Source organism: Helicoverpa zea, chromosome 14, assembly GCF_022581195.2.
Source record: "Helicoverpa zea isolate HzStark_Cry1AcR chromosome 14, ilHelZeax1.1, whole genome shotgun sequence".
NCBI classification, from domain to species: domain Eukaryota; kingdom Metazoa; phylum Arthropoda; class Insecta; order Lepidoptera; family Noctuidae; genus Helicoverpa; species Helicoverpa zea.
Window position 1 is genome coordinate 9,287,499 of NC_061465.1, and position 23,501 is coordinate 9,310,999.

At 34.5% G+C, this 23,501-nt stretch overlaps 2 protein-coding genes across 8 annotated transcripts in view; one reads left to right on the top strand and one right to left on the bottom strand.

Annotated features, from left to right (window-relative positions):
* LOC124636497 (uncharacterized protein CG43867) overlaps window positions 1–23,501 on the top strand; it is a 370,559-nt gene that overhangs the window by 33,119 nt on the left and 313,939 nt on the right. For all 4 annotated transcript variants that reach the window (XM_047172604.1, XM_047172607.1, XM_047172606.1 and 1 more), the window contains exon 2: window positions 13,662–13,685. The gene's annotated coding sequence lies outside the window, so the exon portion shown is untranslated. The remainder of the gene's footprint in view (window positions 1–13,661; window positions 13,686–23,501) is intronic.
* On the bottom strand, window positions 2,863–4,048 carry LOC124636502 (glycine-rich protein 5-like). Of its 4 annotated transcripts, none has more exons than XM_047172616.1 (4): window positions 3,953–4,048; window positions 3,624–3,663; window positions 3,330–3,374; window positions 2,863–3,133 (listed from the first exon to the last, which is right to left on the bottom strand). In XM_047172616.1, the coding sequence occupies exons 1-4, from the start codon at window positions 4,001–4,003 to the stop codon at window positions 3,030–3,032; spliced, it is 240 nt and encodes a 79-aa protein (XP_047028572.1). In that variant the 5' UTR covers window positions 4,004–4,048; the 3' UTR covers window positions 2,863–3,029. The 4 variants fall into 4 exon arrangements, with proteins under 4 accessions (XP_047028572.1, XP_047028570.1, XP_047028571.1 ...); XM_047172614.1 differs by having other exon boundaries at window positions 2,863–3,136; XM_047172615.1 differs by having other exon boundaries at window positions 3,330–3,377.

The window sequence follows — 23,501 nt, forward strand, 5'->3', positions numbered from 1 at the left end:
GCTATCAATCTAATAGAATTGTGGATGTTGGCAATATCCATTAATTTAGTGATGTAGGTGCAATTAATGGCGTAGAGAACACATTTATTATTTAAAATTCATTGTTTTTACATTTTATTTTTATTCGTATTTTTTTCTTAATAGTAAAAATATGTTTTTTTTTTTACAAATAATGATAAAAAACACTACTCAACGTACGTAACGTTATTAAATAAATGTAGCGATACCTTCACACTTTATATAAGGTGCTTTAATATTATCTGCCAGGACTTGAATGGGGGGTAGTATTTCGTTTATAGATCACAATAGTAAAGAAAAATAATTGATTATTTGTCATATTTTTTTTCATACAAAAAAATACGTATAAATTTGACCTAATTTATTAGTTTAAAACCATCCAGTAGAGTTGCGCGTTGCCACTCTTGCAGAACAGATAGAAAGAGATAGCAGTTGTTTTCATTGACGAAGCGACACTGCGCGTAATTTGCGAACCACGTTATGCAGAGTAGAGCCAATGTTAATTTAACTTGTTTAATGTCTCAAATTGAATTGACTGTTCCGGGGCACGAAATTTCTTCACTATTGTAATCTATAAACGCAATACTACCCCCCATTCAAGTCCTGGCAGGTAATATTAAAGCACCTTATATAGTTTTTCAACGTAATAACATTTTATGACACTGATCGACATGGACGTGTATGTTTTTGCCGACTATAAAATGCAAAAAATAAAATCGTGTCCTCCGGAACACAATCATATGTGATGTCCATGGGTAATTGTATGTACTTAGAAAGTACATTCAAACTTAGAAAAGTTACATTAGTACTTGCCTGACCTGGAATCGAACCCGCACACTAAACTTGAGGTTGGTCTTTACCTATTAAGCCACCACGACACCTGTAAGAATACCATTGCAAAATATTGTTTTGACTTTAGCGTCATATTGACGTTTAATAGATTAATAAAGCGAATGAATGAAATAACTTATCGTTTATCTTACTGTTTACGTTGTCTTATAAATACTCAAGAACCCCGATAGTAAATCACGCACAATCAATAGTAGGACGAGAGGTTATCTGCGCAGGAGTGCGCGATTATCTAAACGGTTTCCGACTAATGTATTACGTATCCACTGCCGTTCTACTGCCCAATATGTTAAAACTGATAAATATTTGTTCTTGTTTTTTTGTTAGTGTTTTGAGATATTCTAAGGAGGAATGTTGTTATTCTTGTTTGTAGTGATTCATTTTATTTGTTTTTTTTGGACAAAGTGAAGGATGTTATTGTGAACAATTTTTGACAGTTCTGTTAGTGTTAAAAGAAAGTGATTTGTGAATAATTCATTGTTTTTGTGTATGGTATACCGTGCATATTGGAAACTTTTGAGAAACAAATACAGGCGAGTACCTAACTTTCAACAAATGTCTCATTTCAAAGTGGTTTGCTTAGCTGGTAACATAACGTGGTGATCATTAAATTGATGGAAAATCTCATTAATGATGCTGAGTAGGCAGTATAAAGAGCGTTATAGTTTATGGATAATATCACGGCATGCCAATAAATAGTAAAAAAGCTGTCAAGTGTGAGTCGGAATCGCATACGAAATGTTCAGTACCTAACATTGTAAAGTGAGAAAAAAAGATGTTTAATGTGATCTTCTGTCATGTCTTATGAGACACAGCATGGTTACAGATGGACGGCCAATTACTATTTTACCATTTAGGTGTACATAAACCTAAAAAAGTTCACGCAATGTTGACTGTACATGTATATTAAAGGAATACTGGGCTAATAGCAGCTTCTAATTCACTACCCTCTTAGAAAGAACCCTTTTACATCAACATAAGTGTCGCTAAAGTTAAGCTTATCTAGGTCCTAGTGTACTCACTTAAGTACAGTTTTATTCGCACTAAAAACGCTCGTAAATAGTGTTAGCACTAGAACTTGAGATAGGAGCTTTTCTAAGGGTTGAAGGAATTTTATTTAGCGTTTTATACTTTGGTCCGTCAAGGGTTTTAATATAAATCTGTGTAGGATATTGTATTGCGAATTTAGAAAGTAGTTATAAGTACAGTCAACTTCAGGTCAGTGGTAACAGTTTTATAGGAAAATCGTACTTATTACTATTGAGTTAAGGTGGATGACAGTTACCACTGATGTGCGGTCTACCGTACATATTTTTATCATATTACTTGCTGTAGCTGAAATAATATTTCAAATCGGTTCAGAATTTTCAACTTTTTTACAAACTAACCAATAAAAACTAAAATAATAATACACTTTCTAGTATAAGAGTAGAAATATAGATAATACCCAGACCACAGTCAATAATATCTTGGCACATCATATAAATGTTGACTTAATTATACCTAAACATTGTGTTTTATTCATATTTCCGCAATATTATTAAAATAGTAGAAAACAACGCATAGGTATAAACAGTAATAAAAAAACACCAATAATAAAAATTAACAATAAGTAGTAGGTATACAAGGTTCGTAACATAGATGTACCTACATTTCACAATTATCTAACACGTGATCAATGTGTGTAGACTGTAGACTTTAGAACTATTGGCGAAGTTTTTATTGAAATGTCCTCCGATGTGAATCTAATGTGAATATTCGTATTTGTACTATATTCAGTACAGAGTTTGGTGAAAGAGTGCATAGTTTTCTTGAAGTGTGTTGTTTTCATTTTTGTGATGTTGTTTTGAAGTGTTGTTTCGGTATTGAATTTTAGAGTTTTTGAAAAAGTGAGTGTTCACTTTGAAGTTGTGTAGGATCAAAACTAAGAGGAACTAAACTATTGAGAAATGGGATACTAAGGTGTATCAGAGGGACATAAATAAACCTGGTAGGTATATTAAAGTTCTCATCTTTATTTTCGAATCGGGTAACGAAATAACAGTGCGTAATAAAATAACAATAAGATAAAATATTTTAGTCTAAAACTGTCACACTCCATAAAATTGACATACTTTTGCTCCTACAATCAATTTGTTTTACAGTGCGTATCTTGTTGTTTTTTATTTTCCACTATTCTGACCGGATTGTCCATTGGAACCGGCAGTGCCTCCAACACCAGCGTTGAAGCCTACTCCTCCGCTTGCACCTCCACTCGCCCCTGATCCTGCTAAAACAATTCTTAATTAATATAACAACTGGTGTTAATATGTGAAACCCTTTGGTTTTATTTAGGGCTTTTCAATGTTTTCAGAGATGGACCGATATGAGTGCTCAGGAATCGGTCACCAGACTACGTAATTTCTGAGAAAGCTAAAGTAGAAAAACAACATTAATATTGATGAGTATGTAAGCCACCTTACCTCCAACATTAGCGCCCATTGAAGCACTGGCACCAAATCCAATACCTGCTAAATAAATGAATTGGTTAATATTGAAGTTATGATGCAATGTTATCAGCATGTTATCTTAAAAGAGTTGGAACTCAGGCCTTATTCAGATTAAATGCGATGTGGACATGTCTGAAGTATTTCTCGAACTTCGACTTAAAACAAAATACAGGAGCAAAAAAAATATTTTACAATTTTCAGTAGAAAAAAAATCTTCTGCTATACCTACAGAAATAAGTTTTGTATATCTAATCTGATGGTACATACCTCCACCGCCACTGTTTCCTCCTGATGCCTGCTGAAGACTCTGAAAATGAAGGTAAAATCAATGAAGTGTCAGATATTAAGTAAATCAGTACCTATAATTATTGAAGAACTTTAGGCTTTTTTTAACGAGCTTTGAAATAGGTGGACGGTTTTTGTCCTTGTGTCTCAATTTTCATTAAATCCTCAGTCATCAATGTCAATCAAAGTCAAGTCAGGTAACTTAACCCTTTTATTAGTAGAACTCAGAGATTGAATGATATTTATATTGAAAATATTTTCGAATACATTGTAGAAAAGATGCAGAAGTATAAAATATAGAGACAACTTACACTGCTTACCAACGTTGCGACGAAGAAAACAATTAAGACGTTTTTAAACATTTTGATTTTGATGATATTTACCGATTAGTATCAAGAATCACTATAAATGATCCCACACCTAGGGATGAAGGCTTTTTATATATTGTCGAACAGATTATTTATCTATTTGCAGTAAATTATGATGACATAATGATTGGTGTTTAAATACGAGTACCTATGCAAGGACGTTTGTTTTGATACTAGTATTTTCACGTGGCTTGCCCGTTGTCCCCGAATGCGACTCAGTAGCAGTCGTTGTTACAATTCCACGTCGGAGACCGTCAGACGGATTTGAGAAAGCTCTGACATCAGGGCTTGCTAGGTAATTAAACCTGCAGCCCACACGATAAGAAAATACATAATACGTTAATTGCTTTAATACGTAACTAAACCAAATAGGAGTACGTACTAGGTACTTAGATAGTAAGCAAAAATTAAATCTAATAATATTTCTATCAGATTTCGAAAACAACAGAGATTTACTATTATATAGATGATATATATATAAAATAGTAAATCTCTGATACTGAGTATAACGAAGATATTTTATGTCGAAATAAAAATCCTTCTACTGTTGAATACACATACAACAATAAAAATAGCATTTTTTTCAATGTAAGGGTTTTAATAACAATGATTATCGTTTCAACACTTAGCATATAATTTCAGTAGCAAACACAAATAGTTTAGCATAAATTGCGAGTGTAAACAAATTACACCGTGTGATTTTTTTCCACTATAGCTATTATTATTATTTCCGTATAGCATAGTTACAGTAACCCTTTACAAAAAGTAAAAGGGCTAGTGTATATGTATATACACTAGCCCTTTTACTTAGGAAGGTAAATCAAATCGTAAGAATCTGTTAGATACTGCATATACTACATAAAACGAAATTAACTTGACAAAGGAGATTGGGTAAAATGTTTGGATTTTGGTCTACTCTCGAGAGTACATACGAGGAGTACATAAGCGGAGTACATAAGAGAGTACATAAGAGAGTATATAAGAGGAGTATGTAAGAGGAGTAAATAAGATAGTACATAAGAGAGTACATAAGAGGGTACATAAGCGAGTACATAAGAGAGTATATAAGAGGGTATATAAGAGGAGTATGTAAGAGGAGTAAATAAGATAGTACATAAGAGAGTACATAAGAGAGTACATAAGAGGAGTACATAAGAGAGTACATAAGAGAGTACATAAGAGAGTATATAAGTGAGTATATAAGATAATACATACGATAGTACATAAGAGAGTACCTACATAAGATGAGTGGGCACATAAGAGAGTACCTACATAAGATGAGTGGGCACATAAGAGTAGTACATATGAGGAGTAAATAAAAGGAGTATATAAGAGGAGTACATAAGAGAGTATATAAGTGAGTACATAAGATAGTACATAAGATAGTACATAAGAGAGTACATAAGAGGGTACATAAGAGAGTATATAAGAGAAGTACATAAGATAGTACATAAGAGAGTACATAAGAGAGTATATAAGAGACGTACATAAGATAGTACATAAGAGAGTACATAAGTGAGTACATAAGAGGGTACATAAGAGAGTATATAAGAGAAGTACATAAGATAGTACATAAGAGAGTATATAAGAGGGTACATAAGAGAGTACATAAGAGTACATAAGAGAGTACATAAGAGAGTATATAAGAGAAGTACATAAGAGAGTACATAAGAGGAGTAAATAAAAGGAGTATATAAGAGGAGTACATAAGAGAGTACATAAGAGGAGTAAATAAAAGGAGTATATAAGAGGAGTACATAAGAGAGTATATAAGTGAGTACATAAGATAGTACATAAGAGAGTACATAAGAGAGTATATAAGAGAGTACATAAGAGAGTACATAAGAGGGTACATAATAGAGTATATAAGAGAAGTACATAAGATAGTACATAAGAGAGTACATAAGAGAGTATATAAGAGAAGTACATAAGTGAGTACATAAGAGGGTACATAAGAGAGTATATAAGAGAAGTACATAAGATAGTACATAAGAGAGTACATAAGAGAGTATATAAGAGAAGTACATAAGTGAGTACATAAGAGGGTACATAAGATAGTTCATAAGAGAGTACATAAGAGAGTATATAAGAGAGTGCATAAGAGAGTATATAAGAGAAGTATATAAGAGAGTACATAAGAGAGTACATAAGAGGGTACATAAGTGAGTACATAAGAGGGTACATAAGAGAGTACCTACATAAGATGAGTGGGTACATAAGAGTAGTACATAAGAGGAGTAAATAAAAGGAGTATATAAGAGGAGTACATAAGAGAGTACATAAGAGAGTACATAAGTGAGTACATAAGAGGGTACATAAGAGAGTACCTACATAAGATGAGTGGGTACATAAGAGTAGTACATAAGAGGAGTAAATAAAAGGAGTATATAAGAGGAGTACATAAGAGAGTATATAAGTGAGTACATAAGATAGTACATAAGAGAGTACATAAGAGAGTACATAATAATAATAATAAGCCCCGCAGGGCATCTGAGGCGGATGACGGGGACGCCTCTTGTCTTGCCTTCATCGGCCGGTCAGAGTGGAGTCGCTAGAGTAGGGTTAGCAGCCCGCTCGGAGGGTAGGTGCCTCGTGGTAAGTGGCGAGTGGGCCGGTGATGCTGGACCCACAGAGAGCGCGTGATCTGCGTTTAAAGTCCGCCGAGGTATCCTCACCCTTCAGCCGCTCATGTACCTGTTGCCCTCTTGTTGCTATTCAGTGACTGATTCCCGGGGGCCCAGTAAGTGAGTTGGCGAGTCTCCACCTGCCATTTTTACGTGTATTTATTACATTGTTATCGGCAGGTGCCATAGTTCCCGTAGTTTCCCCATTCCTAGTCCACTAGCATCCCATCACAATAGCCCAAGTAGTTTTCATCCATAGTAAGCAATAGTTTAGCACAGAACCGGGGATTGTCCTTGGGTACATTTCTATAGTGTATACAGGGATAATCGTCGGTTTTGTGTCACCATTTCATTAAAGTTGTCTCAAAAGGGCTTCAGCGTGTTGGCTTCGGCCCCACGTTCGCCTCCCAAAAATCCGGGACTCTATAGTCCCGAGGTCTAGAAGAGACATACAAGATAATAATAATAAACATTTATTTCAGAATAAATTCCATATTTGTTAGTAACAATGCAAACTTAAAAACTATTGTTAGTAGCTACATTATTGTTAGTAACATTATGAACTTATAAACTAGTGTCAGTACATATATTATACGAGCATGAGGCTCGCCGACCCTGGGGATGTCTACTTGACTGCATGCAGTCGTATCCACCGCCCCAAGATCGTAGAGTCCCACCTTTCAGCCAACGCTCCGAGAATGGTGTTGGGGCTGTCGCGAAACCGGCGAAGCATAGATGCGCATCTCTTACGCATGATGGTAGCGAAACTATCAACATCGGCGTCAGCAAACATGCCGGACGCGCTACAAAATCGCGGCAGCCCCATCAACACCCGGAACGTGTTGTTATATTGGGTGCGCAGGCCACTATATGCCCTCTGCGTAAAGTTCACCCACAGGAGAACACATAAGAGAGTACATAAGCGAGTACATAAGAGGGTACATAAGAGAGTATATAAGAGGAGTACATAAGAGAGTATATAAGAGGAGTACATAAGAGAGTATATAAGAGGAGTACATAAGAGAGTATATAAGAGGAGTACATAAGAGAGTATATAAGAGGAGTACATAAGATAGTACATGAGAGATTAGATAAGAGAGTACATAAGAGAGTACATAAGATGAGTGGGTACATAAGAGTAGTATATAAGAGGAGTAAATAAAAGGAGTACATAAGAGGAGTATGTAAGAGGAGTATGTAAGAGGAGTACATAAGAGAGTACATAAGTGAGTACATAAGTGAGTACATAAGAGAGTACATAAGATAGTACATAACAGTAGTACATAAGAGGAGTAAATAAAAGGAGTATATAAGAGAGTACATAAGAGAGTACATAAGTGAGTACATAAGAGGGTACATAAGAGAGTACATAAGAGGAGTACATAAGATGAGTTCATAAGAGAGTACATAAGATGAGTGGGTACATAAGAGTAGTACATAAGAGGAGTATATAAGAGGAGTATATATTCTCTTATGAACTTAATAACTACAAAGAGAAGTATGTAACAGGGGTACCTACGCCTATATTCTAAGCAAATATTTTTTTCTTTCTTTCTTTCTCATTTGTGTATAACTTAATGCTGGAGGAGAGGTAGCCCAAAACGCTCATTCCCCTTTATTTACATGAATTTGAAGTTATTTTCTGTTTCTAAAGATCTTGACCCAACCCACGAAGGAGAAAAGACTAGTCGAAAATAATACAAATTCACTTAGAGGTTCTAGAAATGCAGCTATTCGACGACAGATGTCTCTAGCAAAAATATGTTTTAAAGCTAAAGTATTACTTACACGTGAAATGTTATCCTATGGTATGTTTGAGTTTGAATCCTGAGCAATTTCTACAATTAATGATAGCGCATTTCATCGTTTTAATCGAGTAACAAATAAAATCTGTTGAAATTGTGGTAAAAATACAACCATGACAAGATGTCAGTTTGATGTAAAGGACGATATATGGGCGGTGTCCAGCCACGCCTGCCGTGACGTAGTCGTGACGTATTTGACCTACCTGAAGGCGCGTGACCTACCTGCGTTAGGGCATCTCCGCTAGTCTTTTCTCCTTCGTGACCCAACCTCAGTAACACCCCCACTGAAAGGATTTTCCCTACTTGAAAGAAGGGCTTAATTTCAAATAGTTAAATGAAAATGATACTCTACAAGATTATGCTTTATGTTAGTTCAAACAGCTGATTGAAGCTATTCATGAGATCTTTGATTAATTTACTCAAGTTTCTTCTTTTAACTAGATCTTGTGCAGTAAATTACAACATTATTATTTTAAACTAGCTTCCGCCCACGGCTTCGCCCGCGTAGTGTTCGGTTATATCGGGTTTCCAACAGAAGTCCGGAATAAAAACTATCCTATGTTCTTTCTCAAGGTCAAGTCCATCTCTGTACCAAATTGTATTAAAATCAGTTCAGTGGTTTAGACGTGAAAGCGTAACAGACAGATAGACAGTTACTTTCGCATTTATAATATTAGTAGTAGGGAAGAAGGGATTATTTTGCAGAAAAAGTGGTAAAATATCTTATGTGTAAAGTTTATAGAAAAATACGTTCACACGTAAACTGAATATGTATCATACATTTGATTTCAAACCATATTAATATTCAGAAATTATTTTGATTTGAGGAATTACGGCTGATCGTGAACTACAAGTCCTACATACAATCTACTTTTCTTAATGTCCCATCAAAGGCGAACACTACTCATGTCCCATAGCACATATTTATGTATGAATTCCATACATATTTTATATTTTGGCGAAAGTTTTTGGGCTTTTACGCCCGTTTGTCCTTTCTGAGGGCTATTAACTTCCTCCGCAAGGCTATATAATGGCCTTGGAGAGCATTAGTGGGCCCGCTGCGCTAAGGACCTCTGACGTTTTGGCCCTCCCAGAGTGCTTCCGAAGGGACTGACGTCATATCCGCTCTCTTAAATTGCTATTAATAATTTATTTGTTTTTGATGAAAAATTGTTTAATATATTTTCGATTGACAAGGGTTGTGATGAGGTCTCGTCGTCCCGTTGTGGCCCTTTATTTAATTGATGATGATGAGGTTTTGTGTTCCTAATGTGATTGTGATTTTGCAACCACCTTTCTGTATAAGTGAAAATATTTCTAATAGCATCCATACATTAACATAGAAAACTACTAAGTTAACATTATGATTTGAAATCTTTTACTTTTTGACATTAAGTTGTATTTAACAAAAAAAGTTATTTACATATCAAAAACTTCCTACCCATAAAACAGCGACTACAATGATAATTCACCACCAAAAAACTTTCAAAACGAAATACTTCCAAAACCGGAACACGCAACGAACATTCTGGAAAGTTCGATACAAAAACTAAACGCGAACATTGTCTTCCAACAACAGACCGCAAAAGGTCAAACTGCTAAACAACTAACCGCTATTGTATCTACGAAAATCGATACTTATACTTATTATAAATTCGAAAGTAAGTTTGTTTGTTTTCTTTAGGCCAAACGAACAAAGAACTAGAGTTAGAACAAGCACATTTTTGGCGGCATTAAGCATTCTTTCCTTATCAAATTATTTTAATGTAAGCAGACTCAAAAGATTTATTTATTATTCTTTATAAAAAAAAATGGTACTTAAACAAATAAATAAATCGTTTATTACTTCATTTTCAGTTGGGACTAGAATGAGCATTCTTAAGTTAGGTCAAACGGCTCTTCCAAGTGGATTTAGAATTAGATTTTTGGGCGCTGTTTTTCTCAAGACGCAGGCAAAACCACTAGAAATATCTTGTATAACATATCTACATTTACTTCGTCGATTGTCACGCCATTTTATCGAATGCAATCCGATTCGCGTATGGATAAAGTTTTTATTTCTCGTTGTACCCTTTCGGTCCATCGTTGGCGAATACAGAACCTAATATACAATTTAAATTGTGTCCCAAACTCGTAAATGGGAGGTCCCGAGCTTATGGTGTACCCTTTAGTTTTTACAGCCCTCGATATTTTGCCCCTAAATAAGTTTCGCGATATGTTTTGATGAGCGATTTGCATTATTTTATGGTGTTTGTGTCTTTCTATCGTAGTTGTGGTGAAGTTGAGGATTTGTAACACAATATTCAGGAGATCAGAGTTGTAATATGATGTCATTCATGCTTTTTATATGGGTAAGATGGTGGTTATGATATGTGATTGTACATTTTCCTATAGAATAAATAAACATAGCCACATTTCTTGGATTCTTGCGTTACTTGTCTTTATCTTTATAAATGTTCTGATTGTTCTGCGGCCAAGAAATAAGCTGTTGATTGATCAATTGCTGATATACCTTATTTGAACTCCGCACTTATATGAACTAGATACGCCATTCGGAGTTCAAGGATTCTGTTAACATTTAATAGTACATACACGTACGTAGCTAAAGTAAACTTTTTCAGTGAAGTTATAAAAATACACTTTATTTAGTGTAGAAATAGGAAAAAAGTGGCTGATAAAATTGAAAAAACCATGATTAAAGTACGGTGTAGAAAACATATCCCCAATCACTGTGAGTTTGAGAAGATGGCACTTTACAGCAATCAGACAATTAGCGAATGTATATTGACTTAATCAAATTAATATCTGTGTATCCAGTTCGTAATTCAGCTTCTTACACTACATTGTTTACGTTCCCAACAATCTCGCCTATTTGTTAATACTCCAGTATTTAAGTTACCGAATAACCAAATAACTGAAACATGTTTACTTGCCAAACTCTTGGAAACTGTTATTAACATGTTTGACTTGACTCAAGCATACTGTCTGTCTCCGAACTTTTGTAACACATTTACGTACCAGAAATAAATGTAAATACTGTAAATCGCTGGGGCGTACGAGAACTTAATAATTACAGTAACAGCACAACTTTACCAATGTTAGTCTAGAATAATTAAAATATTGTACTTGTGTATGAAGGGAAACACCGGCTTCTTGCTCTGAATTGTTAAGTGGCGCAAGTTGTGGGTGGTCGCGATCGAATGATTCGGTTACCTGTTAGAGATTGGATCAACATTCATCAGATTTTTTATTACCACGTGTCTTTTAAGTCCTTGTAGGTACTTGTTACCTTTGTATAGTAGTTCTAATTGTCCATACAATGAAATATAAATTGTACGGAAGGTTCTAGAGCTTTACGGTCAAGTTATCCTCGCTCCCGCCTATCACTAACACCACACCAGAAGGGTAATCCTGGGCCCTTTCGCAAACTTTGTCAACTGCTTCCCAGGGAGCGATAGCTAGAGTTCAGTAATTTTAACTAATGACACTTCGCGAACGCTCGCCAAAGCCTGGTTTAGGCCGAAATTCGTTCTCACAGGATGAAGGATTCCGTCCCAGATTTGAGAAATTGCTCTTTGTCGAGACTTGTGTGGTTGCAGCTCTTAATGAAATGTGTTGTTTGAACATTCTGCTTAATGACGAATGTTGTGTGAATTGCATGTTTGGCTTTCTCGCTTAAGTCCACGCTACAAAGCTTCCACTTCATTTTGAGCTGAATTGTTGAATTTATTTTCCGCACGTGTGTTTAACTCAGACTAAATTTTGATGTTAGTTGTGAGAATTTACTCTAAAATTAATTTTGCATGTGTTCACGCTTCAGAGAAAGCTATTTCGACATAATAAGCTAACCTACATTGTGTTTAATTATTCCTATTTAAAGAAACTAGCGTCCCAGATGTACAATTTCCATTTCCATCATTTCAAAAGCAATTAAAACATCGATTTGCAACTTTGTCAATCTCGAGAGGTCTTTACTCATCAGGCGACAGCGACAATATGATAAACTTGACTAATTTGCATGTAAATAAATGTAACAGATTGAGTCGTCCGTTCCGAGGTAAATTGTATTCATTTGTATAATTCGTCCTCTGAAACGCTTGTTACGTTAAATGGTTCTAATTTCGATATTGTTTCGTTTATATTAATTTTCTTGTTTCATTCGTTTATGAATTGCAGTTATGTTTTATTTTATTTTCATAGAACTTTGAATATTTGTAATTGGTATAATCTGGTCTTATTTTGGTATCAACTTTAGATATGAAGGAATCATAATCCTACTTCCTACTTATATTATAAATGTGAAAGTTTGTGAGAATGTATGGATGTATGTTTGTTATTCAATCACGCAAAAACGGCTGGACCGATTTGATTGAAATTTGGTATGAAGACAGGTGATTCCCTGGATTAACACATAGGCTACTTTTTATCAACATACCACGCGGGCGAAGCCGCTGGCGGAAGCTAGTATATTATAAATGTGAAAGTTTGTGAGAATGTATGGATGTATGTTTGTTATTCAATCACGCTAAAACGGCTGGACCGATTTGATTGAAATTTGGTATGTAGATAGGTGATACCCTGGATTAACACATAGGCTACTTTTTATCAACACACCACGCGGGCGAAGCCGCTGGCGGAAGCTAGTATATAATAAAGTTGCCACCTGAAACAAAAGATTCTCATACTAGAATAGACACTGAAGAATATTTCATTTTGACATTCGTACTTGGCCAAGGCCAAGTTTAAGAGCTGTTTGTCAGTGTATGCTCTCAAAACTAACAAACTCTCAAGCTGAGATATGTTCTATTCTTATAAAATAACCTCTTTTCTATTTTGTATGTTTTAAATATTTAACCTTCATAAAAGAAATGCCTTATTTCCAACGGGCTTAAATACATATTGCGGTAAAGTATAGACTAAGCATCCATATTTCACCAATTTAATTCTTGTTATGGGAATTAGGATATTGTCGTCAATCGGGCTTCAATTCTGATTCGAATGAGTTCAAGTGAAATGTGAATGTGAATGTGAAAATGTCAATGAAAAAGTACAATGATAATTGCGCGACCTTGAAATCAACCTTCCTTTTTTGATGTGAATATATAGACTGACGAGAGAATATATGAGTCTTTACTACGTAAATATTTAGATACTTCAATCATTTTAAGTAATTAAGACTTCGTGATGGAAATGCAACTAACGTGTTATTTCTTTCATTTCCAGATGTTCGCCGTTGCAGCTTTGTTTGTAAGTAACACAAAGATTATTTTAAGTACAGAAACTCCTTCCACTACAATTCCTTTGATGAACAACCTTTTCATTTTAAACTCTCATTTCCTACCTTTGTCTAGATTATATTTCTACTCCGTTCGGTTTTTCAATTCATTCGTTGTTTTTAATGTTTTCTAATAAATGTTCCATTGTTCGCGTTTTGTGATTTTCTTTCTTTTCTTTGTTTGTACTTATTGTGTCTAATTGGAGGGAATTGTACGTGTTTGTTATTCCTTTGGGATTTGCGTTTAGTATTTGTTTTAATATTGCTAGAATCTTAAAAGCTTTTTTGTGTATTTCTTTATCAGACTGGCACGTACCAGCTGATCTTAAGGAAAAGGAAAGGGGAAACTAGCAAAAACTATTGACTGCATATTTGTAAGACATACATAAAGCCAAAACGTGCCTACACAAATCAAAACTGCATTACAAATAAGTATGCCAGCAATAAAACCAGCCGCTCTTACAAAAGAAAACAAAACAAAAGGCAAGAAGAAAGCAATTAGCGAAACCGGACACATCTTATAATTGTTTACAGTAGAAATTGGCGAGAAATTTCAACTGGTGTAATGAAAAATGTTTCCGGGGACTTTGTCCTCTGTTCTTTATGGGCCAAGTTTTGCGGGTAGGACTTAAATTATTTTAAGTGCGGCAATTTCTGCACGCCTTGCGGTTATCGTCTGTGTCTGTGATTAATGCAGCCAACTTGCCTTTTGAAGGATTTGCACTTGGATTGTCGTTCTTGGATACTTCAATCAAGGTATGCTTAAAATTTTGGAGAAATTATTTGTTGCTGAAGCTGGGAGTGTTTTTCATTATGGTGTTGTGGGATTCGTTTGTGTTTTGTTTGATTGGTTTAATTGGTTAATTATATTCACGGATGGTGACTTACAGAAGGATATGCAATTTTACCATCTAACTTATTGTATATACGAGCTAGACTATTTTGGCAAAAGTATCATATAAGAGAAATCATATCCACTTTATTATTAGTGCGTTTCACAAACTTGCTAGCTATAAAACATTCATTATCATATAAAATGCTTAGAATTTATTATTTTTAAGAAGTAGACATAAGAAATAGAAAGTCAGACGAAATTAATAGCCGTAGTATAAAAACAAGAATAACTCTCACAAAAGATACGGTTTATAAATCATATATTATCACAACTGTAAAATTTCTCACTGCACTCCAAATATTTTACGAGCTTGTTATCAAAATTCACTCATATATTCATGACCGCAAATATCCCACGGAGTTTAAATGTCTCGCTTAAGTAAATTCTAACTAATGACAAAACAATCGTTGTGTTGAGAACTTTAATTGTTTACAAGTCCAATCCAATTGTACATTTCGCTGTCGGTAACAGTGAAGACTTCGAAATAAACTTGGGATCGTAATTATCCTTAATAAACACACAAAATAAGACCCCATAAAAGATCTGCTATCAAAAGATCTACTTATCAAAGGGTGCTTCATTAGAACGCTCGTAAATCTTGTAGATATAAAACTGCAAACAAGTAATTACTCTGACCCAAAGATTTGGAATAAAAGGATCCCAGATTAAAAACAGTTTCGGTGGTGTCCATAGACGAGGAAGTAAATCTGGCAAAAAACAGATAAGCGGTCGCCCGGAGAACTTAATTCGGAACGCTTTTTAAAGCCGACCATAATATTTTCTCCCCGAAACTGAGATTCGTTACGTTATCTAAAAACAGGTTTTAATTAAATTTTTCAACTATCAGATGGGACAAGGGCTTACTGCGAAAATACGACTAATAAACTTTCTGGTTTTGTTTATTTCAGTCGGAAAACTCCACCGTTGATTGGCGACTCGATAAAAATAGTCCATTTAATGAAAAATCGTAAAAATCCCGAATGTAAAACGGATAGAATTAAAATTTTATTGTACGTTTCGCCGTGAACCATATAATGCTTGTGTATTTTAATAAAACGGAATGACTAAGGAACGGTTGTAAAATTTGAAGACCTCGGAATTAATAGGGGGGATTGTAATTGAGTCAGGATTTGCATCATTTTATGTTTCCTTCATTTGAGGAATTTTGAAATGCTCCTTGAGTCGGAATGCCTGTAACGTTGGAAATAGTTTAGAGAGCTGTTTGAGAGGTTCTCCTAACATTCCTTTGTTCTCCATCAAACGGCTCGGTTCCAGCCAGAGTTTCTGTCTCACTTTGTTATCCTGTTTTATTCCGTTCGTTCGTTTGCAATCATTTTTGTATTCGCAAATATTTATGAATTCATGTTTATTCAAATCGATGTTCTTTGTTCTTTTATGCCTATGCGTTTTATTGCATAAAGTTGTATTGCATTCTTAATGTTCGTTTTGTGATTGTTATTTAAAGCATTTGTTCATTTCCCGTTTTCCTTTTGTATGTTTTTAATTCCAACAATTTTACTAGCAGTATTTTAGTGCTGTTATTTGTATGCGTAAAATCTGGCTTTTTGACTGTATCACACAATCAAAGGTCTATCCAAAAACAAAAGAACTGCTAGCAGTAAATCTCTCAGGCGCTTGAACATTATTTACCGGCGAAACTGGCGAAATAACAACAATTATTAGTTTTCTTGTTTTGTTTAGCGCGAAACTTTCATATGGAGAATGGTAGTTGTTCTGATTTATAGACTGGGCTATTACCCCCAGTTGGTGCGGGACGTGATGTGGTAATATTAGTGGATGTTTTAGTAATGGTACAAGATTGTTGCACTTTCAATTTCGCTGGACTAACGCTCGTTTGAGAGAAAATTGAATTTGTTATTGCAGTTGGTTGGATAACGCCGGATCAAGCAAAGTAAATTAAGGTTAGCTTTTGTGGGATTATACGTATTTTGCTGATGAATCTGATTTTCTGTTATATTCAGGTTTTGCTAAAGAAATCTCCGGCTATTGCAAAAATGCTGTACATACATAATTTATTCGGTTATTATTGTTTTCAGGAATATATGGTACTATATAGAAAAGATCTTAGTCATGTACCAATGTCTATCATTCTCTTACTTATTCTAGGCTCCCTAAAATATTAAGTTAATTAGCATTGTCAATCAAAGTGCTTTTAATATCCGCTCTATTAATCCACCCTGCATTACCATATCATGCTGCAGTACAAAAATGCATTGCTTGTACATTTTTAATTGCACAGCTACCATTAATATTCGCCTTTCAAGTGTTCCCAAGCCAGCGATTACGCTCTGTTTTTTTATACCTATGTACATGTTTTGTACCAGCCAAGTATTTATCATACTCTGCAACTTCTTCAGAACTTTAACTATACGTCTGCCCGCAACTTCGCCTGTGTTTTGTTTTGTTTTTATATATTTTAAAGTTCCTCTTCCGCGTTTGTGTACTGCGGGTTTATGGCCTTTTTTCATTTGAATATTAATAAAAGTGCATGGTGGGAGAAAGGGATTCGTTTCTTTTGTTTTTTGGGGAAGCTGATAAATTGGTGAAGTTTTTATTGTTTTTATATGGCTGCTGATCAGTGTATTGCTGTCTTTTGTTGCAAAAATGTGGTTTTGTAAGCAAGTATAATATGTATATTCGACTATGTTTGTTTTTGTGTCTCTTTCTGCACTTATCTTAAACAGACAATAAGTAAGATTAAATCTATCCAATTACAAAATTGTGTAAACACAGACACACTACCTACTCACTCTTATCAAATTACCTTTAATCCCATACATTTATAACCTCATAAAAATCAAATTTAACTTTATTTAACGGTGTCCAATAAAACGGAACCAAATTCAAATTGAGCGACAATATTCGGCGAAAAGCGTTCAAATAAAATAAACCAAGGGTTATTTTAACCGAGTCATACGTAATGGGATAATTAAGACCGGAAAAGGATGCAAAGATAACGCTGACCGAAAATAATCGGTACATTTGTTTGTTAGATAGTATTGCTATTTATGGGGTTCGTAAGTTATTTGCGTATTTTGATGATGAGGTGAAAAGTGTAAGATTAGGTGTAAATGGATATGGTGGATGTGGATGGAATAACGCCATCTTTACAGAGGCACATAGTTCAGTCCAGATTATTTTATCTAACTTCCCAAAAATGAGGTTCTCATCTCAGTCTATGTTTCAGTTTTAATTCAGTGAGAAAACCCATGGCCAGTTTTTGAATGCCACATTACGTCTTGCATAATTTGATCCTTGTATCAGTCGGTCTCAAAATTTTAAACATCGTTATTTAATGTATGTCAGTAGTGACTTCAAAAACAAGACGCCTACTAGGTCAGATCTTCATTATTAGGTCACATATAACCAACAACATACACCAACACGGTTCCCAAATACCGTCCCACGTTCTCCCCATAAAAGTGTAATTAAACAAAATATTCTACTAACCTGATAGCGAGGGTTCGTGATACCAGTCCTGGCCATCCATCTTTGTCTCCCAAACCTTATCGCCTTCCACGAGTCTTTCACCTTTCTTTTTTATTACTCTCTGATAACATTTTTTGTGTCTTTTTTTGAATATCTTACTCTATGCTTTGTGTGTTTGGGAACTGGGTTAAGGGTATTGTGTTGGCCGTGCTTTGTTTTGTGATATGGTTGCTTGCATGATTGTTTACTTACCTAACTATTGCATAGTTTGCATTTTTTTCTTGGCTTAGTTTTACTTGATGTACTTAATTAAATTTTTATATACCTAAAGATAACGCTAGAGGCCGACAGGTGACAGGTGAAAAAACTCTGACACTTGGGTTTCTTAGGTGATTAAAACGGCTGTTAACTTGATTAGAAGATGAAGATCTAAATCTAAGATATTTTGATGTCCCTAAGTACTATGATCTATACCTAGATGAATATATCACCAAGGCTAGACACGAGAAATATGAACTTTAATCTTAGGGCAAGTAACGGCAAGTGTAGTTTAATCTCTCTATCCACAGATAAGACTTCTATCCCTAGGTTCTAACTTTGGTTTATGCTCAGCCAATGCAAGTTTCTATTCAAATAGGTGTTACTTTACAACTTTGTTGATCTTTGAAGTTGCATGTTTGTTACTTAAATGCTTTAATATTGTCATTCCAACTTATATCACGTATGTTGGTTTTGGAGAAAATCTAATCCACGTTAATGACATTTACAATAGCAGTAGTTCATTCAAACAACGCGAGTGTAGGTGGTTCAGTGTGTTGATAAAGCTTAATGGAATAGAAGACTTTATTGTTGAAAATTAAATGGCTGAAGTAATATAACAGTTTTTTAAGTTTCTATTTTTATTTTTATAAAATTCGTGTGCGTGTAAATTGTACCTTTTTAATTTCAGTAACGGTCAGTTGATATCTGAAAATCAGGACTGTGCCCAGCACAGCTTATTCTAAGATATACCCCTTGCCACACTGTGTCTTTTTTTTGTATACTATGAGTTCTCTTTCAATGAGTGTATGTGTGGCCAAATAAATGGTTTAAATTGTTTATTATACTCATAAATAACATAGCATAACATAGATATGATGACAAGTTGGTCGTGGTAAATTAGGGGTTTGGTAATTAACAGGATCTGTTTAGGTTATTAAAGTGTAACTGGCTCACATTGTCACTATCTATTAGCAATACCGATTAACAAATAAATAAAGGTTCTTCTTATATTTGTTAATCAAGATCAATTCAAAAAGATTACCGGCCTTACCTGATAAACTCAAGCTAAACTCTGATTAAGTAAACCATTTGTTTTAAAATAAACTAACTTCTTAATTGCATCCCTTAAAAATTGTATCAGCGTTAAAAGAATAGAATTCTAAGAAAAAGGAATCTCCGAGAAACTCGTTTGCGATTCAATTAGATAATCCTTTTTGTTGAATATTTAAACGCATTATGAAATAAAGTCTTGCGTTTCATGGGGAGCTCTAACTTTCTATAAGTTTAAAAAACTAAACTTTAACCGTCTTACCACAAAAACTTTTGAACGTCAGTTTATGCCTTGTCTAAAAAAATGTCAAATTATGACGTTGACATATGGTTTATTTTGCAGCCAAAATTTTATTAGACAAGTGTAAAACAGGGTTTAAAGTTTTTGTAGTAAGGCCCTAATAAAATAAGACTTAAATATAAGTAAATGCTATCCATAAATTAATCCAAAGGTATACTTATCTGGTTTGAAACAGCAAATAGGGAGATATATCACTGTATCTCACAGTGATATATCTGAACAACTTATATGGCCTAAGATCAGCAGTGACAATTGGCTGATACGATGATGATGACAGTGTTTTTTATTTATTTTATGTAACTAAGTGACAGTTAGTCTGAGCAGTACGTAAAGTATCTGTCGCGTAGTCCGGGTTTTCTACGAGTATTTGAGTAAATAAATTACGTAATAAATAAACTTTTTAAATGAGCACTGAACTTAAAAAGTCTTCACTGCACGCAACTCCTCAACTTTGCTACTTAACAAACACTTAAAAACTTTAAACTTTTTACACATTACAAAAGCAATATAGTCCCATTCAAAGTTCAAACATGCATAAATCACAAAGTCTAGGTTCGTAGTCTAACATCTCCACAAGTCTATAGTTTTCGACTTCCACTGAGTTTGTGGGCAACAATGAAAGTCGTGCGACTTGCGCAGTGCGACCGAGACTTGCCGTGAATAGCCCGCCTTACAACTTCTGCGGCTTAATGTTGTATGATTAAATAGCGGAGTGTTATGTAACAGAGTAAAAAGTTATGACTTATGTTGCGTATGGTTTTTGACGTGGGCGGATTCATTCTTACATTAAAAAAAAAAACAAAATTAGCCTGAAAACGTCGGCTTATAATCATAAAAATATCAGTCTGCATCGTAAAAATCATCTGGCTAGTTGGAACGACAATTCAGTGTTATTGATGTTTCAATTACGTTATCCTTTACAGTCACCTTGCTTCTTAATCAATCAACACTCGCACCTCATTAGCCAATTGTTATTCACATCTAAATACTGCATCCATTCTCTCGTCCTAATTGCAAGTCTTATAAATTACATTAGCGCTACTAGGTCAGGTCATAGCGAGCTAATTTGGTCTTTAGTTATTAGGTCACAGAGATAATATTCGCTTGGGACACAAATATGCATGGTACAGCTGGCCAAGACAGTGTAACGAGGAAGGAGATTATATGCAATGTGGGAATATCAGTGTTTATTGCGAAGGATAATCCTTTAGGCTATGCGCATGCAGTTGTTGGAACGTGTTTACGCTAAATGTTAAGGTTGGAGAGAATCTTAATCTGTGTTAAAGAACAGCGTGAATAGTAAAAACGCTAGGAATTTTTCAATATTAAATTAATTAAAGAAAAAAAAAGAAAGTTTAAAAGTAATATTAAAATTGACATTTGACCTAGCTTGTAGCCACGTGTGACTATAGTTGCAGATTACTGTAATTACTAAGCTCTCTGTGAGCATGTCAATAAATTACAAAAAAATATAGAACTTACCTACATATATCGATTTAGATATGTAAAAAAGGTATAATAATCTCAAAGCTCGTTTTAAAATCAAATTCTATTCAATAAGCAAAAGATTTTTCACAGTGACAAGCCACACTATTCACAGTATTCTATCTGCCGTCTCAAAAATCTCTTATCCCGTATTCCGTGGGTCTGTACGGGACAAATTACAGCGTAGTTATCTCAAGTGCAATGAAAACATCAAGCTCTTTCAATGAACTGGCAAATAAATGTCGTGAACAGAAGAATTCATTCAAATAGTATTATTACTCAATCCATCAATTTATATGAATATCCATTCTCCACAATTTTTCTTAAAATTTTTCCTAAAAAGAAACACAACTACCTACAAGCACGTTGTTCATAATGAAATTAGTAGTATAATCACGTTGCACACAAGTGCACGCTTAGTCGCAGATACCGATGCATAGGTATCTTGTGCAGTGTGCAACTTTGTTTATAGTAGTGGCTAATCTACGGGATTATTAGTAGCGTTCGCTCTTTATGTAAGCTTAGTACTTGTGGTAGGGTTTTTAATCATCTTAACTGTGAGCGAAAATTAACTTATTTCAAATCGTTTGCTCGCCTCCCAATTTGATTGTTCTCTGGATGCATTGGTAACACAATATTTACAGCTTCTTTCATTAAATAGACATGAAAATATCGAGTACAAGAAACATTACCAAGTCTTTACTACTCAATCCATTAATCTATTTCAATACCTTTATTCCATATTTTTTCCAAAAACACTACGACTCCCACACACACACACACACACAATCCACAAACACGCTACTCATAATGAAATTAGTATGTAGTGCAATCACGTTGCACACAAGTGCACGCTAAGTCGCAGATAAGGATGCATATCTTGTGCAGTGTGCAACTTTGTTTATAGTAGTGTAATCTACAGGATTATTAGTAGCATGTTCGGCTTTTGTGTAAGCTTAGTGCTGGTAATAGGGTTTTTAATTATGTTTCATACATTGTTGCCCTTTCAGCTCTATATTAAGGGACAATTTAACGAAAGGTCAGGGTAAATAAAACACTGTATATCTTTGTTAGGTCTCAATATGGATAACCATATCCACATATTCCAACATAGGTGACATCAGGAGGAAAACAGCTGAAAATAATTCACACAAGTGCAACTACAAAATTAGAAACAAAAAGTTAATTTCATCATTTGGCTAGCCTTTTCACAACTATGCTGGGGTCGGCTTTCAGTCGGCTCACCGGATACAGCTGAGCACCAGTGCTTTATAAGAAGCGACTGCCTATCTGATCTCCTCAACCGAATTACCCGGGCAACCCAATGCCCTTTGGCAAGATTGTTTAACGGACTGGCTTCTGACTACCCATAACGACTGCCAAAGATGTTCAAATGAAACCATATTTATAAATACTAAACCAAACTAACATTCAGGATCCTTGTCATAATATATCTCCGAAAAACAATCCCAATACCCAATCGGGCCCTTCAAGAGCCTAACATAAATTCCAGCCTTCGGTAGCATGTCACAAGGTTATTAGCACAAAAACTATTACAGTAATTTGTGGGCCACATCTAGATAGCAACGGAGTTTATCGTCTATACCTCCGGAATATAGAAATAATTAAACAATTTTTTCAGTGTGGCGTGCCCTTAATAGAGCGTGGTAACGCTTAATTTTTATTGTAGTTCTATATCAGTAGATAAACGTATGGAAATTGATTGTGTTAATGCAGTTTTGAATGGGTGGTTTATTTTTGGGTTAATTGTTGATTAAAATATATTTTAATATTTTTGATTAAGTAATCAATTCATGTAAGTTTCACTCTCTTGATGAAATATCAATAAAATAATATTATGCCCCTCCCATAACCAAAGGTATAATAGATTGAAATGGTATTGACCTTAAAATAACTTTACGTCTCATATTGGAAATTGAGTTTTGAGTCTCCTTCAGCAGTATATATGATTAATGTTCTATTAAAAACATGAATCTAATTAATTCTCAGCTGTCTGATCTCAATACGAAAACGTAAGATTAATAGCATTTTTACAAACTATTGCGTAGCTACTAGACATACTGAAATATTCAAAAACTTTCAAATAATAAAAAAACTTTCGTTCATTTTCAATTTTCAGCTCTTCAAGAACAAACATAAATTTAAGAAACTTCAAACAAGATTAGTCTTTTTAATAACACGTATAAATCAATTTTAGTTCAAAAAAGTGTTTTTATCTGCTGAGTACTTAAACACAGCTCTATTTTAAGATTAATTTACTTATCATTCTATCTCTATCACATTTACTTATACTGTGACGAAAATATTAATGTTAAAATGAAAATA

Bases quoted from the DNA above. Each gene is read 5' to 3' on its own strand.
- LOC124636502 (XM_047172613.1), bottom strand. From the start codon at position 4,003: ATGTTTAAAAACGTCTTAATTGTTTTCTTCGTCGCAACGTTGGTAAGC. The intron at 3,664-3,952 runs GTAAGTTGTCTC...CTTCATTTTCAG, and splicing joins TCGCAACGTTGGTAAGCAGT to AGTCTTCAGCAGGCATCAGG. The intron at 3,378-3,623 runs GTATGTACCATC...TCATTTATTTAG, and splicing joins AGGAAACAGTGGCGGTGGAG to CAGGTATTGGATTTGGTGCC.